We start from the raw sequence: 15,755 nt of genomic DNA, 5'->3' as shown, positions 1-15,755 counted from the left end.
CAATGCATCAGGATTGGATGTGTGTAGAAGCTTTAATTAGGGGATCGCTGGTTGTGGAGGGTATCTAGTGGCGATGGAGTGAGCAGATCTTGTATTGTTGGAGAGGGTAGCCCTCTGCTGGACTTTAGGGCAACTCTCAAAAAGTTGACCCTTGGCCCACAGCATGTCAGGGCTGTGCTTGTCAAGATTTGTACCAATTCTCGCCCATGTGATTCCCATCCCAGAGGACCGGAGTATCACCGGGGCAAGGAGAATATGGTGCTCGGTGCGTTAATAGTATGCAAATGGACATTAATGACCTATTTGCATCCACCCGCTGGTGCGGGGCGCAAACCTCGCTCTCGGTGCCGACCCCGTTTTCTGCCGGACGCAGGATTCTCCGCCGCTTGTAGCAGAGTTCCTGAAGCGGTGGAGAATTCCAGCCCCTGAGCATGTGCTCAATTTTTAAAAAAGTATGTGCTAACTTTCAATAGGTAGGGTTAAAAAAAGGACTTTAACGTTTTCATGAAAACCAAACCTGCTGATCACTTGACTTGATAGGATCCTAAACAAATTGATCTATTTTTTATCTGTTCAAGCTGCTGCTGAACATGTTTATAATCTTTGCTGGAAGAACAGTTGATCTGACTGCAAATGTCTTTGAATGTTTGCTGGCTCATGGACTGACTATTCAAATTCTTTAGTGTTTTCCAGAATTAATGTGAGTCAGAGTTTCCCAGAAATCTGCAATATGGTTTGGGAAACCACTGGAAATACAAAATCCAGGCTGCTTAAATTTGATTACCACATGCTCCTCGAAATATGTATAACTTTTTCTTGAATTCTTCAAAATGGCATTGAATGAACTGCCTCCTACTCTGACTCATTAAATTTGTTGAGTCAGCTCAGTGCGTCATTCCTGTAATGTGAAGTAAAATAATGTAACAATGCAAAGATACTTGGAACCAGCTCATTATCTATTGTCCAGCTTTCTAATGGTTATGAAACCTAATACAGGAGCAATTGAAAGAATAGGAACGACATCTTACTGGGGGGATTTTCCACATTCGCGCTCTCTCTCTCTCTCTCTCTCTCTCTCTCTCTCTCTCTCTCTCTCTCTTCCCCCCCCCCCCCCCACACACACACGGTGTGTTTCTTGCTTCAGGAGGTGGTCCGCTATTGTCTGGTGGCGGAATGTTCTTGTCCCGCCGCTGTCATTAGGATTTCCCATTGAATCCATCCCCACCGCTGGGAAACGCACAGCGGGGTTCGCCGTTGGCGAGAACAGTTGTAAACTCTTTTATCCCCCCCCCCCCCCCCCACCGCATCGTGTTTGTACTGCCATTTAGCTCTGCTTTTATAAACCAGTTTGGAGTCTGATTTGCAACCCAACAGTGTGTGCCTGTCAGTCTGTGCCCATCTCCGTGCATGTGTAGCCCCTGACATTTAAAGTTGTGGTTGCAATTTCTAAGAATCAGTGTCACACATTAGTAAAGGAGCAAGATTATGTTGCGTAATGAAGAGTGCAGAAAAGATTTACGAGGATGCTCCCGGGACTTGATGGTTTGAGTTATAAGGAGAGGCTGGATAGACTAGGACTTATTTTCCCTGACGCGTGGGAGGCTTAGGGGTGATCTTATAGAGTTCGATAAAATAATGAATGGCATAGATCGCGTTCGGCGATCGGCCGGAGAATCTCCGTTCACGACCAAATTGGGGGCGGTGTCGCTTTCGCAATGCTCCGCCCGTCCAAAACAGCGTACTTGGACGCCGTCGGTCGCATGTGGTCTCATCCGCCGGGAACTCGACATGGCGGCTGCAACCTCAGTCCAGCACCACTACAGTTAGGGGAGGGTCAATCCGCGGGCAGGGGAACTATGACAGGGTGGGGGGGGGGGGGGGGGGGGGGGGGGGGAGGGGTGCGCGAGCCGGCCAAAGGGGAAGCACTATTTTGCAGGCCGGGTCCGCGAGCGGCCGGCGCCATGTTGCACGGGGAGCCGCCGCAGTGAGCATGTGCGGCCACGGACCCAGCAATTCTCCGGGCCGTATCGGCAGCTCGAGCCGGTGCTCTACGCTGCCTCGCTGCTAGCACCCAGCTAAACGGAGGATCGGTGGCCGTTTTACTCTATCTTTTCTGTTGTAAAACGCCACTGTTCCCACGCCAGCATGGGAACATAGCCTCAAAATTGGAGAATCCAGCCCAAGGTAGATAGTCAACATCTTTTCCCAAAGGTAGGGAAATCTAAAACTAGAGGGCATAGGTTTGAGGGGAGAGATACAAAAGGGTCCAGAGGGGCAATTTTTTCACATGGAGGGTGATGAGTGTCTGGAACGAACTGCCAGAGGCAGTCGTAGAGGCGAGTACAATTTTGTCTTGTAAAAAACATCAACTCAGTTATATGGGAAAGACAGGTATAGAAGCAGCACAAATGTGGGCAATTGGGACTAGCTTAGTGGTAAAAACTGGGATGGACAAGTTGGGCCAAAGGGCCTGTTTTCATGCTGTAAACCTCTATGTCTCTAAGATATCAGTTCCCGTTCCCTTCTGTTCAAAATGCCTGAGGTAACTCATGTCATTAAAAAAGGTGTTATCTCCGGAGCTGGAAAAAGCTCAAACTCCAGTTTCTGCTGGAAATGTGATCTTATTGGTGGTTATTAGAACATTGATCTAATATTTTAATTATAATTTCTTTGAGTTGAAGATGCTAAAATGTATCGGTTCAATACATTATTCTGTTTGGGTGAAATATTCGTTTTGTGAGGACCACAGACAATATTCACCAATTTCAATTCTACAACGGCTTATTGTCCTGTATCCTTATAGCTTGTGTGATGGACAGGAGTACTTTATTGTTCTGCTTCTACTCCTCCTTTATTAACAATTTTGCATTGTATTTTAAAAGTTTTCCTTTCATGACTAGAATTCATGAAGTTTAAAAAAAAAAAGATTATATCAAACTTTGAGTTTCTTTCAGTTCTTGGCAGGGATTCTCTGGCCGTTCAGATTCTCTGTTGCCGCTGCCAGCGCACCCCCGCCCACGGGTTTCCTGGTGGCGTGGGGTGGCTTTAATGGGACCCATTAACAAGCGGCGGCAGTAGAGAATCCTGCCGCTAGTGAATGGCGCATTGCCGAGAAACACACGGCAGGGGCACTGGAGAATCCAGCCCCTTGTACCAGAAGACTGTTCTTACATTAGCGTTGAAGTGTGTCATTCCAATAGCCTGTTCAGAAATGTCACCTGAGTGGTTAATTTTATAAAAATTTGACATTGACATGGGAATTATTTTTAAAATCAATATTAATGATTGCTGCTGATGCCAAATTTCACTTTAAATAATATTAATGTCCAGGAGCAAAAAATTCTCTCCAAAGTAAATAGAAAATGTGTTATGCCTCAGTTTGAAATAAGACATGTTGGTTAAGACCACCATAATGATAATCCTTTAATGTTCTGTTTTTAATACAGCCATCGGCCAATTAAATTTACTGAGCGACCAAGGCCAGGGGTCCAAATGATCTGTTCTTCTTTCAGTGCTGGTAAGTGACATTTGAGGATGTTGATCCTTAAGCGAGATCTGAGTGACAGTAATTGTTTTAAAACTCAATGTGGAGGTAAATGTCAAATATATAATCTCTCATAATTTAAAATATACACCTGGGATATTTTATGTTAGCAACTGGCAGGGGCTGGTTTAGCTTGGAGGGCTAGATAGCTGGTTCATGATGCAGAGCGATGCCAGAGGCGAGGGTTCAATTCCTGTACCGGCTGAGATTATTCATGAAGGACCCGCCTTATCAACTTTGCCCCATGCCTGAGATGTGGTGATCCTCAGGTTAAATCACCACCAGTCAGCTCTCACCCCTCAAAGAGGAAAGCAGCCTATGGCCATCTGGGACTGTGACGATTTTACCTTTTACCTGTTTCTAGAAACTACAGACCAGTTCTTGGTTTTCAGGTAGATACTTCATTAGTTTCATTTTTCACTTGTTGCTGAATCTAATGCAAATTAACTTTTTGTAAAATTAAAGAGAAACTGCACCATGGGATGTTTTATTCTGTTATAGGCACTACATAAATAGGCTTGTTTGTGATCCCTTTGCCCATCCACTCCCCAAAGACTAGGCTTCTTCATATGTACCAACGCCTACTTAGGTCATCTGTGCATTGCGTGATATTAATGAGGTGACCAATACCTTTGTAGCCATTATTGTGATGCATGCAGTTGCCTTTTAAAACAAGCAAATATTCATCTGGGTGAGTGGATGGCTTCTGCCTTGGTTTTGCTGGGACCATCGCTAGTGTTCTTATTTTTTACATGCACTTTTATCCAGTGATAGAAAGTTGGATGCAAAGAGTCATCCTTTTTCTCTTTACATATTTGATACATCGTCCCATTACATGTATTCTACTCTCTATAAACTTGACGTCATTCAAAAGTCTATTGCCTGTATCCTTAGTCGCACCAAGTCTGTCCGATTTACTCATCACCTTTGTGCTCGCTGACCTACATTGGTTCTCAGTTTAACAGGGCCTCGCTTTCGAATCTCATCCTTGTTTCAAGTCCCTCTGTATCCCTGACCCTCTTATCTATCCAGCTTTTAGGATGGCCACGAGGGATCCAGCACATCTTTGTAGAGTACAACCATATTTACATAGCACCAATAGTTCACTGCTGGTTCTCTCGCTAGCCGGTACCACACTGGGCAGCTCTATTTGTACAGCTGAATTGAGGGGCAGCACGGTAGCATTGTGGACAGCACAATGGCTTCACAGCTCCAGGGTCCCAGGTTCGATTCCGGTTTGGGTCACTGTCTGTGCGGAGTCTGCACATCCTCCCCGTGTGTGCGTGGGTTTCCTCCGGGTGCTCCGGTTTCCTCCCACAGTCCAAAGATGTGCAGGTTAGGTGGATTGGCCATGATAAATTGCCCTTAGTGTCCAAAATTGCCCTTAGTGTTGGGTGGGGTTACTGGGTTATGGGGATGGGGTGGAGGTGTTGACCTTGGGTAGGGTGCTCTTTCCAAGAGCCGGTGCAGACTCAATGGGCCGAATGGCCTCCTTCTAGAACATAGAACAGTACAGCACAGAACAGGCCCTTCGGCCCTCGATGTTGTGCCGAGCAATGATCACCCTACTCAAACCCACGTATCCACCCTATACCCGTAACCCAACCCCCCTTAACCTTACTTTTTAGGACACTACGGGCAATTTAGCATGGCCAATCTACCTAACCTGCACATCTTTGGACTGTGGGAGGAAACCGGAGCACCTGGAGGAAACCCACGCACACACGGGGAGGACGTGCAGACTCCGCACAGACAGTGACCCAGCCGGGAACTGAACCTGGGACCCTGGAGCTGTGAAGCATTTATGCTAACCACCATGCTACTGTGCTGCACTGTAAATTCTATGATCTATTGATTGCCCCGCCCCTTCATTGGGAGGAGCTCATATTCCCCAAGACCACATGGGGTAACCAATTGTCCCCAGCCAATAGGGTCTGGGCAAGTTATAACACCAGCGACATAATATTTTGAGATAGCTGCACTTCTTTAATTGGTCTCGAACTGGTCTCTTCTGCATCCTTGATTTTAATTGCTCCACCATTAAGCCCTATAATATGCTCCCAGAAACATCTCTGCCTCTCTTGCTTTTTTTCTCCTTTAAGATCCTTCTTAAAACCTACATCTTTGACCAAGCTTTGGGTCATCGGCTGTCTGTGGCTCAGACCAAATCTTACTTCATAAAATTCCTGTCCTGTACCTTGAGTTTTGTTTTTATTATGTTAAAGGTGATGTGTTAGGCAGGTTGGTTCGATGTGGACTGCACTCGATGCAGGGAAGTTAGAAACAGACGTCTAACACGGGAGAAGATCCAACACTATTTTATTCAACTATAGAACAGCTATACATATTCAGCTGTGGGTCGACACTATACTGATCTGACTGGTGACCTTGTAGCAGCCTGACCAGACTTACTAGCTACCGCATGGTGTTTGCACTGGCTAGCTCGTGGACTCTTGACTGTCTCAGTAGCTGAGTCCCGAGAGAGCGGGAAACCTAGTGCCCTCTGGCTTTATAGTGGTAGTGTCCTGTCTGGTGATTGGCTGTACTGTGTTGTATGTTTACTGGTCATCCTGTGTGTCAATCACTGCCTGTCTGCATCTCATTATATACATGAGTGGATATTATGACATCTCCCCTTTTTTTTAGTTAAATAAATACTCAGTATGTATACGTGTATATATATATATGCCTGACTATATACAAAGGGTGCTTGAACAAACGTATATACATGGGAAGGTGTCGATAGTGCAGATACATGGCAAACGAAGCAATATTTACAAAGGTCAAATCGATGAATTCAGTCACAAAATTTACAAAAGTTCAGTCTACAGATTCAGTCTTTGTGGTGGGCGACAAATTCTTGTCTATCGCTGCACGTGGATAGGTGGGATCGCTGCCATCGTGGTGGTCGCGTGGGCTAGCAGGATCGCTGGCAGATCGGTGGCCTCATAGCAGGGTACGTCTGGAGGAAATATGATGGCAGGCGGAGCACTGCGGTCAGGTGGTGTGCGTGGAACTCTTCGCAATGCCCGTCTGTTGAGCCGTAGCAGGGAGCCATCAGCCAAGCGGACAAGGAAAGACCTTGGGGCAACTTGTTTGGCAACAACAGCTGAGGCTGACCAGCCGCCCTCAGGCAACTGGACGCGAACATGATCGGCTGGAGCCAGCTCGGGTAGATCCGTGGCATGAGCATCATATGTGGCCTTCTGTTGGGCCCGCGACTGCTGCATTTTTTGTAAAACCGTGAGGTGGCCAAGGTCTGGAACATGGATACCTGGAGAACTGTGGTCCTCAGAGTGCGATTCATGAGCACCTGCGCTGGAGGCAACCCAGTGGACAGTGGGGTAGCCCTGAATGCCAGCATTGCTAGGTTGAGTCGGAGCCTGAGTCTGCAGCTTTGCACAGCAACCGCTTGACAATATGGACCCCTTTCTCGGCCTTCCCGTTTGATTGCGGGTAGTAGGGACTGGAGGTAACGTGACGGAAGTTGTAGGACTGTGCAAAATCAGACCATTCCTGGCTGTAAAAGCATGGACCATTGTCGCTCATTACCGTGAGCGGTATCCCATCCCTGGCGAATGTTTCTTTGCGGGCTTTGATGACCCCCTTCGACGTGAGGTCGGACAGTTTCGCCACTTCTGGGTAACTGGAGAAGTAGTCGACCAGGGGTATGTAGTCACGCCCCTTGGCGTTGAAAAGATCTACACCTATTTTGGACCACGGAGAGGTCACAATCTCATGCTGTTTCCTTGGGTTGAGCCGGTTGAAACTTCTGACAGGTGGGGCAGTTGAAGACTGTGTTGGCAATAACCTGGTTAATGCCTGGCCAATAAACCGCCTCCCGAGCTCTATGTTGGCATTTCTCGACTCCAAGGTGACCCTCATGGTGTTGACCCAGCACCATAGCCTGCATGCTCTGAGGAATAACGATCCTGTCGAGTTTCAGAAGGATTCCCTCCACAACCGTCAGCTCGTCTTTCACGTTAAAGAATTGGGGACATTGTCCCTTCTGCCAGCCATGGGTAAGGTGCTGCATCACACGATGCAGTAGAGGATCCTTGGCCGTTTTCTCACGAATGTGGACCACCCGTTCGTCAGAGGGTGGGAGGTTGGTGGCACACAATTGCACTTGCGCTTCTATGTGGCAGATGAAGTCACCTTGTTCACACGGTGTGGTGATGGACCGGGATAGGGCATCTGCAATGATCAGCTCTTTGCCTGGCGTGTAGACAAGTTCGAAGTCATAGCAGCGGAGTCAAAAAAGAATTTGCTGTAACCGAGGTGTTCAGTCATTTAAATCCTTCTGGATTATGTGGGCTAGAGGCCTGTGGTCCGTTTCCACCGTGAATTTCGGCAGCCCGTAAACGTAGTCGTGAAACTTGACTATTCCTGTCAGGAGACCCAGACACTCCTTTTCGATCTGGGCATACCGTTGCTCAGTAGGCGTCATGGCCCTGGAGGTATATGCCACTGGAGCCCAGGACGTGGAGTCATCTCGCTTGAGGAGCACCGCCCCAATGCCGTCCTGGCTTGTATCAATTGATATCTTGGTTTCCTTGGTTGGGTCGAAGAACGCTAGAACTGGGGCTGTGGTGAGCTTTGCCTTCAGCTCACGCCATTCCGCTTCATGTGTGGGCAGCCACTGGAAGTCCGTTGACTTCTTGACGAGATGGCAGAGGGCCGTGGTGTGGGATGCCATATTGGGAATGAATTTCCTGAGAAAGTTGACCATCCTGAGGAAGCGGAGTCTTGTCCTCCGGGGTCTTGTCCTCCGGGGTCTTCATGGCGTTGATCGGCAACACCTTGTCAGCGTCTGGCCGCACACCCTGCTGCGAGATGTGGTCACCGAGAAACTTAATATCCGATTGACCAAATGAGCACTTGGCCCTGTTGAGCTGGAGACCATGTTCATGTATTCACTGGAAGACCTGCTTGAGGCGAATGATGTGTTCCTGGGGCATTGTGGACCAGATAACCACGTCGTCCACGTATACTCGCACCCCCTCGATGCCCTCCATCATCTGCTCCATGATGCGGTGAAACTCTTCGGAGGCAGATATGATGCCGAAAGGCATGCGGTTGTAGCAGTAGTGACCGAACGGGGTGTTGGACGTGCACAGCTTGTGACGGGACGCGTCCAGCTGTATTTCCCCTTGAAGCAATTTGGCATGACCATCTCACTGGTCAACTCTTCACGTTTTGGGATCGGGTAATGCTCTCGCATGATGTTGTGGTTTAATCCTTAGCATCAATGCAAATGCGGAGCTCCCCTGATGGCTTCTTTACGCAGACCATGGAGCTGACCCAGTCTGTTGGCTCTGTGACCTTCGAGATGATGCCCTGGTCTTGGAGGTCCTGTAGTTGCTTTTTCAGACGATCCTTGAGGGATGCCGGCACCCGGCGTGGTGCATGAATTACAGATGTGGCGTTCGGCTTGAGCAGGATTTTACATCGGTACGGGAGTGTGCCCATTCCATCGAATACGCTGTGGTACTGCGTGATAATGTCGTCTATGTCGTCTTGCAAATTTCCATCGGGCGAGGCCGTCGCCGGTGACGACGACATGGTGTGGACTCGCTGAACCAGGTTCAGGAGCTTGCAGGGGTGAGCACCAAGCAGGAACGCCCTGTCAGGCCTGACGATTTCAAACCGTAATGTTGCCTTGATCGCGTTGTTGGATACCCCTAGTTGACACGAGCCACTGGCAGCTATTGCATTGCCATTGTAGTCGAGGAGCTGGCAGGCCGGTGGAAGAATGCTTGGTCGGCCCTGGATGGTATTGAGGTCGGATTGTGAGATGAGGTTCGCAGATGCGCCGGTTTCCAGTTTAAATCGGATGCGAGCCTTGTTAACTGTGAGGACAGCACACCACTCGTCGTCTGGATCCACACTGAGGATCGAGAGCGTTGCGCAGGCATGGTGGAGGCCAGCTTGTGTGTGGTTATGATGCTCACCAGATATGGAGACTTGAGGCAGTCAGTATCAGGGTCCATTGGGCTGTCGGAATCTGGCATGCCTTGCTGTATCGAGTGGACACTTCTGCGCCGCAGCCGGGATCGCTGGCTCCTGAGCGGTGGAGCAGATCTGCAAAGGGCTGCGTAGTGGCCAAGTTTGCCACACTGGAGACATCGGCCTCCTTTTGCCGGACTTTGCCGCTTTAAGTGGGCGGAGCCACAATTCAGACAGGTCATGACGCTGACGTCAGCGCGTTCCGTGCGCCATCGTGCATGCGCAGTGCGTTCGGTCGACGTACGCACCTGCGCAGTCGGGTTGTCGGTCTCATTGTCCACTCGGTCGTGGCGCGCATGCACAGGGATCTGGGAATAGCGCGCGAAACAGCCACTCTCCTCGATGCTCAGGCCCTGCATCTGTGCGATGGCCTGCACCCTTTCCGCCTCGTGGGAGGCCAGCTTTGCAGTTTCTGCCGCCCTGATGTGGGAGTAACGATTCTTGGCATGCTCATGGACAACGCACGTCTCAATAGCGACAGAGAGGGTCAACTGTTTGATTTTAAGGAGCTGCCGCTGCAGGGAGTCAGAGTGGACCCCGAAAACGATCTGATCCCGTATCATGGGATCAGTCGTTGAGTCATAGTTACATGACTGCGCTAGGATGCGGAGATGGGTCAAGAAGGACTGAAAAGGTTCATCCTTACCCTGAAGCCTCTGCTGGAAGATGTACCGTTCAAAGCTCTCATTCACCTCAATGTCGCAGTGGCTGTCGAACTTCAGCAGGACTGTTTTGAATTTTGTTTTGTCTTCGCCATCGGCGAACGTAAGGGAGATGTAGATGTGAATGGCGTGATCCACCAAAGTGGAGAGAAATAGCGCGATCTTCCTGGCATCCGATGCTGCCTCGAGGTCGGTGACCTCTATGTACAATAGGAACTTTTGCTTGAAGATTTTCCAGTTGGCGCCGAGGTTGCCGGAGATGCGGAGTTGCGGAGGAGGCTGGATGCCAGCTGGCATTCCTCTGAGCTTCTTCCTGCTCCTCATGTCTGGGTCTGTCACCTCTGTGTCGTCCGCCGGGTCGTTCTCCAAAGTGGGCGGGGTGTACCTTATAGGTGCCCGTCTTTTCCTTGAAGACCTCCTTGGAAGTTGTTCTTCCTCCTCCTCGGGGAGAGGTGTCGCGGCGGCCTCATCGAGTGTGTCCATCTCCGACTCTGATGACTGGATGATGGGGTCTGGAGAAATTGCTCGGGGCTGGGTATCCTTTCCGTCTGGGCTATCCCAGCTTGAGGCGGTCCTGCTTCGCCTGCCTCCAGGTGTGGTTCCGCTGCCCTTATTTGGTCTAGGTGTTTCTTCAGCACCTTACCTCCTATTGAAACCTCATAGGATATGGGTCCTGTTTGGGACTCTACCGTGCCGTTGACCCACGTTGGTCCATTCCCATAATTCTTGGCCCAAACCGGTGCCCCCACCTGGAAATGTCTCTGCTGCCGACTATTATCATGCCCCCTGCGTTGGGCCTCCTGTTGTTTCTCCACTTTCCCCGTTAAATTTGGGAAAAGGAGACTCAGCCTCGTTCGCAGCCGCCTTCCCATTAAGAGTTAGCTGGCGGTATGCCCGTTGTGGAATGCGGTGTGGTCCTGTAATCAAACAGCCAGCGGGAGAGCTTTGTGTCCATTGACGCTGCCGGCTGCTTCTTGAGTCCCGCTTTAAGTGTCTGGACAGCTCTCTCTGCCAGGCCGTTGTTTGCTGGATGGTAAGGGGCCGTTTTGATGTGACGGACTCCGTTTTCCTTCAGGAATTTTCCAAATTCCCCACTTGTGAATGCCGTTCCGTTGTCCGACACCAATACCTCCGGAAGTCCATGTGTTGCAAACGAGGCCCTGAGCTTTTCAATTGTCGATGCTGTGCTTGCCGTGTTTACCCGGTGGACGTCCAACCATTTGGAGTGGGCGTCCACTATCACCAAAAACATTGAGCCCATGAATGGGCCGGCATGGTCAATATGCAGGCGGGTCCACGGTCTGCCTGGCCATTCCCACGGGTGCAATGGTGCCGCTGGTGGCACTCTTTGCCCCTGTTGGCACTCCTGGCACCGACGTACCAAGGCTGCTGTGTCTGTGTCCAAACCTGGCCACCAGACGTAGCTTCGAGCTAGCATCTTCATTTTAGACACCCCTGGTGTCCGTGATGTAACTCAGTTAAGATTCCCTGACAGCCCTGAGCTGGGACGATTACCCGGGCTCCCCATAATAGGATACCGTCTTCAACGGTTATTTGGTCCCTTCTGCTCCAGTACGGGTGCATCTGGGGCTCCACTGGTCTTTCCAGTTCCCCTGTTAGCAGTAAATGCTTCATCTTGGCTAAAACTGGGTCTTTTTGCGTCCACAACCGAATATGTTGTGCGTCTACTGGTAGGGTGTCCAAAAAATTTAGAGTCATTACTGTCTCCTCTACTTTTGGTATTTGCGGCGGAGTGTCCGGGAGGGGAAGTCTGCTCAAAGCATCTGCATGTGCTACTCGCGTTCCCGGTCTGTGCTCCAGAACGTACCTATATGCCGCCAGTAGCAACGCCCAGCGTTGGATTCTAGCTGATGCAATCGGGGGTATTGACTTGTCTTTTAATAACCCTAATAACGGCTTATGGTCCGTCACTATGGTGAATTTCCGCCCGTACAGATACTGGTGAAATTTTTTTACTGCGAATATCACCGCCAGTCCTTCCTTCTGATTTGGGCATACTTCCTCTCAGCCATCGCCAAGGTCCTCGAAGCATAGGCTATTGACCGTTCTTCCCCATTCCTTCCTCTATGGGCTAAGACGGCTCCTACCCCATAGGGGGATGCATCACAAGTGACCACCAACTCCTTCCTTGGGTCTAACTAATTGTACTTGTGTCCCATCTCTGGACTGTTTCTGATAGATTTGGGTCTGAGCCTTGGATTGTCTTTGAAAATCTTTCTTTTATACTTCAGTGGTGCATTGGCTCAACATGTTCTACCACCTGACAATCATACATTAAATTGCCACGTAAACATGACACATTGAAAATGCAAATGTGTATTCTGGAACGGCTACTTCTGCATATATATATTTGATACCTCTTTATAAATATTATTAAAACTGGTTCTCATTTTTTGGTTATTTTTCTGTCCTACGTTTGAATAACATGTAGACTCTTCTGTACTCTAGCTTGTCACTAGTTTTCCTATATTTCTGTAAATATGGTTCAGAAATAAATCCCATTGTTTCCGAGGATAAATTGGTTTAATTTTTGATCCAAGCAACAATTTTATTAAAGCAAAATTGCTTTGAATTTCAGTTACAAGCTCAGGTTACCTAAGGAAAATTAATGTCAAACAAGCTTCTTTTGACTGCTAAAATTATAATTAGTTGCATTGCACCAGCAAATCTTTCATTTGATTTGCCAGTCATTTCAAATGAAATTTTAGACTAGCTGGTGTTAGCATTTCCTAATGTGGAGTGGGTCACTCCAATTGTCCTGGGAGCATAGATTATTCTAATGGCACATACACAGGTACATTTAAGGACCCCTGAATTTCACAAATGAGAGAGAGCATTGTAGAGCAGGTGACTTACAACATTAATTATGCGACTCCGGGAACGATGGATCCAGCACTGCATGAAATGAAATGAAATAAAATGAAAAATGAAATGAAAATCGCTTATTGTCACGAGTAGGCGTCAATGAAGTTACTGTGAAACGCCCCTAGTCGCCACATTCCGGCACCTGTCCGGGGAGGCTGGTACGGGAATCAAACCGTGCTGCTGGCCTGCTTGGTCTGCTTTAAAAGCCAGCGATTTAGCCCAGTGAGCTAAACCAGCCCCCAGTGTTATGGGAGCGCCGTTTTCAGAACCCCAAAATGTATCATGGAGTTCAACTAACCTCTCCCTTTAATGTATTGTTGCTTTTGAAGCACACGGCTTTGTCTCCAGGTGTGGTATTACAATTATGGACACATGGGTTTTTAAACACAAAACAATGTTTATTCCATGAATTCAAATTAACCTTTTTAAATAAACATTGGATCATTTACCACCCCTTACTCCAAAGATAACCCCGAAAATACGACAACACTAAATAATCCCTCAAAATGTTGCTTCAAACCTCCAAATGACTTAACACCGTTAACAACAGAAACACATCAGGTTAAAGACATTACTATTATGAGTTTAAATCACCCAAATGATTCAGAGATAGTCTTCATGGCAGATCACAGCAAATCCAGCTCCCTGCAAAACACAGACACACCCAAGCTCTTTTCCTCAAAACTGAAACTAAAACTCCCAAAAAGCAGAAGTGAGCTCAACTCAGCTACCCCACCCTCTGACATAACTTCAGTAAAATGAGCTGCTCCATTTCTTAAAGGTACTCTCACATGTCACACGAGAGATGACGATGGATGCTGCACTTGCAGCAAGTGGGGGTTGCCGGACCCAGTCAGGCAAACTCGGTGAGGAATGTGCGGGACGTTGTAATGGTTGCTGAGGGCAGCATGGATGTTGCCAATTGAGCCACAGTTCAGACTGCTTTTCAATCAATCTTGACTGGAGAAGATTTGATAGAGACGTTGAAAATCATGAGGGGTTGGTCTGGAGAGAGTAAAAATGGGAGAACACCAGGACAACCATTTAATATCAATGGCAAAAAAAAAAGGCAACACGAGGAAAACCCTTTTCACGCAGGTAATGGTTAGGATCTGGAATGAACTTCCCGCGAATGTGGTGAGATTCAGTTGTGGCTTTCAAAAGTGAATCGGATGATTATCTGAAGAGAAATATAGTGCAGGTCTGAGTGGAAAAGGCAGGAAAGTAGGTCCAGCTTCCCTCTTGTAGAGAGCCCACATACATATATTGGGCCAAATGGCCCCCTACTTTTAGTGGTCATTCTGTGATTCTAAATTCATTCATAGATTCACCCTCATTAAAATCAAGGTTGCGTGCAACGTACCTGCATTTAAGGCAATTATCACACCGCTGCTAATTGGACTTAAAATAATCATAGGTTATTTTGCTGGCAAAGTGTGATTTATTGCTGCAAGGTACATTTATTTGAAGAATAAAGGGATTAAGGGTTATGGTGTTCGGGGCGGAAAGTGGAGCTGAGTCCACAAAAGATCAGCCATGATCTCATTGAATGGCGGAGCAGGCTCGAGGGGCCAGATGGCCTACTCCTGCTCCTAGTTCTTATGTTCTTATGTACTTGAGCCTTCAGAAGAACTGCAGCTGCAACAATTATCATCGGTATCATAATTCGATTCCAATATTTCTTGGCAAATAAATTATGTCCTTATTAAGATTTATTTAATGTATAGAAGGTAGCATAATCCAGCAGTCAAGCATATGGAACCTTGAAATACATCAATATCTACACAAACAGTCTCTATATGTAGTAGAAATGTTCACACTCAGTGTTATCAATTATTTTTAAAAGGCATGGAATTTGTTTAGTTGGCATATTGTTTAGTTGAGTTTAATATGCAACATGAAATCCACAATCTATGATATCTAATCAATTAATAGTTGTCAGTGGTGCGTAATAAATAATACTTAAATTTAAGTTTGAATCCTTGAATGCCTTACTAGAAATCAATGTCATTGTCTGGGTGATCATGTACATGTCATCTGCCTTCCCTCAATTTAGAATTTTTATTTATGCCCGTTCATGGGAAGGCCAAGGCCAGCATTTATTGCCTGACCATCCCTAATTGCCGTTGAGAAGTGAATGGGGTAGGTGCCTTTCTCTGTAGTGGTTTGATATAACTGAATGGCTTGCTGAACCATTTCTTAGGGCAGTTGAGAGTCAACCACATTGCTGTGGATTTGGATCCATGTGCAGACTAGACATCAGTGGAAGGACATTAGTGAACCAGATTTTTTTTATGACAATCCAGTTTCTACTTGCTTTGTCTTTTTTCTGTTTCTTTCTCTATCCTTTTGTCTTTTTGGAAGGAAGGTATGATTTGTTGTCTGGGAAAGATTCAACCAGAATTTTGGACAGGTTTTGAGAAGTAGGTAGGGAGAGAGAAGGGATCCAACAGGGATGATGAATCACAGGGTAGCAGAAAGCAACATGAATGGTTGACATTTTAGTCCTGTGGCTGCATGTTTGACATCCGCCTAGGGCTGAATATTCATCTTGGGAGGTGGGCAATGAAAGTCGGGGGATTTTCTGACATCGCGGTCCCACCTCCAGTATTGACTTGCTTCCAGGCCCGCTGGTTACCGCATAAACCATGACA

The 15,755-nt window shown here is 47.6% G+C and overlaps 1 protein-coding gene across 3 annotated transcripts in view; it reads left to right on the top strand.

Moving 5' to 3' along the window:
• LOC119967148 (pleckstrin homology domain interacting protein) overlaps nt 1-15,755 on the top strand; it is a 322,696-nt gene that overhangs the window by 157,916 nt on the left and 149,025 nt on the right. For all 3 annotated transcript variants that reach the window (XM_038799297.1, XM_038799295.1, XM_038799294.1), the window contains exon 10: nt 3,447-3,517. In XM_038799297.1, coding sequence (XP_038655225.1) covers nt 3,447-3,517 — 71 coding nt within the window. The remainder of the gene's footprint in view (nt 1-3,446; nt 3,518-15,755) is intronic.

Source organism: Scyliorhinus canicula, chromosome 6 (assembly GCF_902713615.1).
Source record: "Scyliorhinus canicula chromosome 6, sScyCan1.1, whole genome shotgun sequence".
In the NCBI taxonomy this organism is placed as follows: domain Eukaryota; kingdom Metazoa; phylum Chordata; class Chondrichthyes; order Carcharhiniformes; family Scyliorhinidae; genus Scyliorhinus; species Scyliorhinus canicula.
The sequence above is the reverse complement of the archived record's forward strand: the minus strand, read 5'-3'. Positions and strand labels throughout refer to the sequence as shown.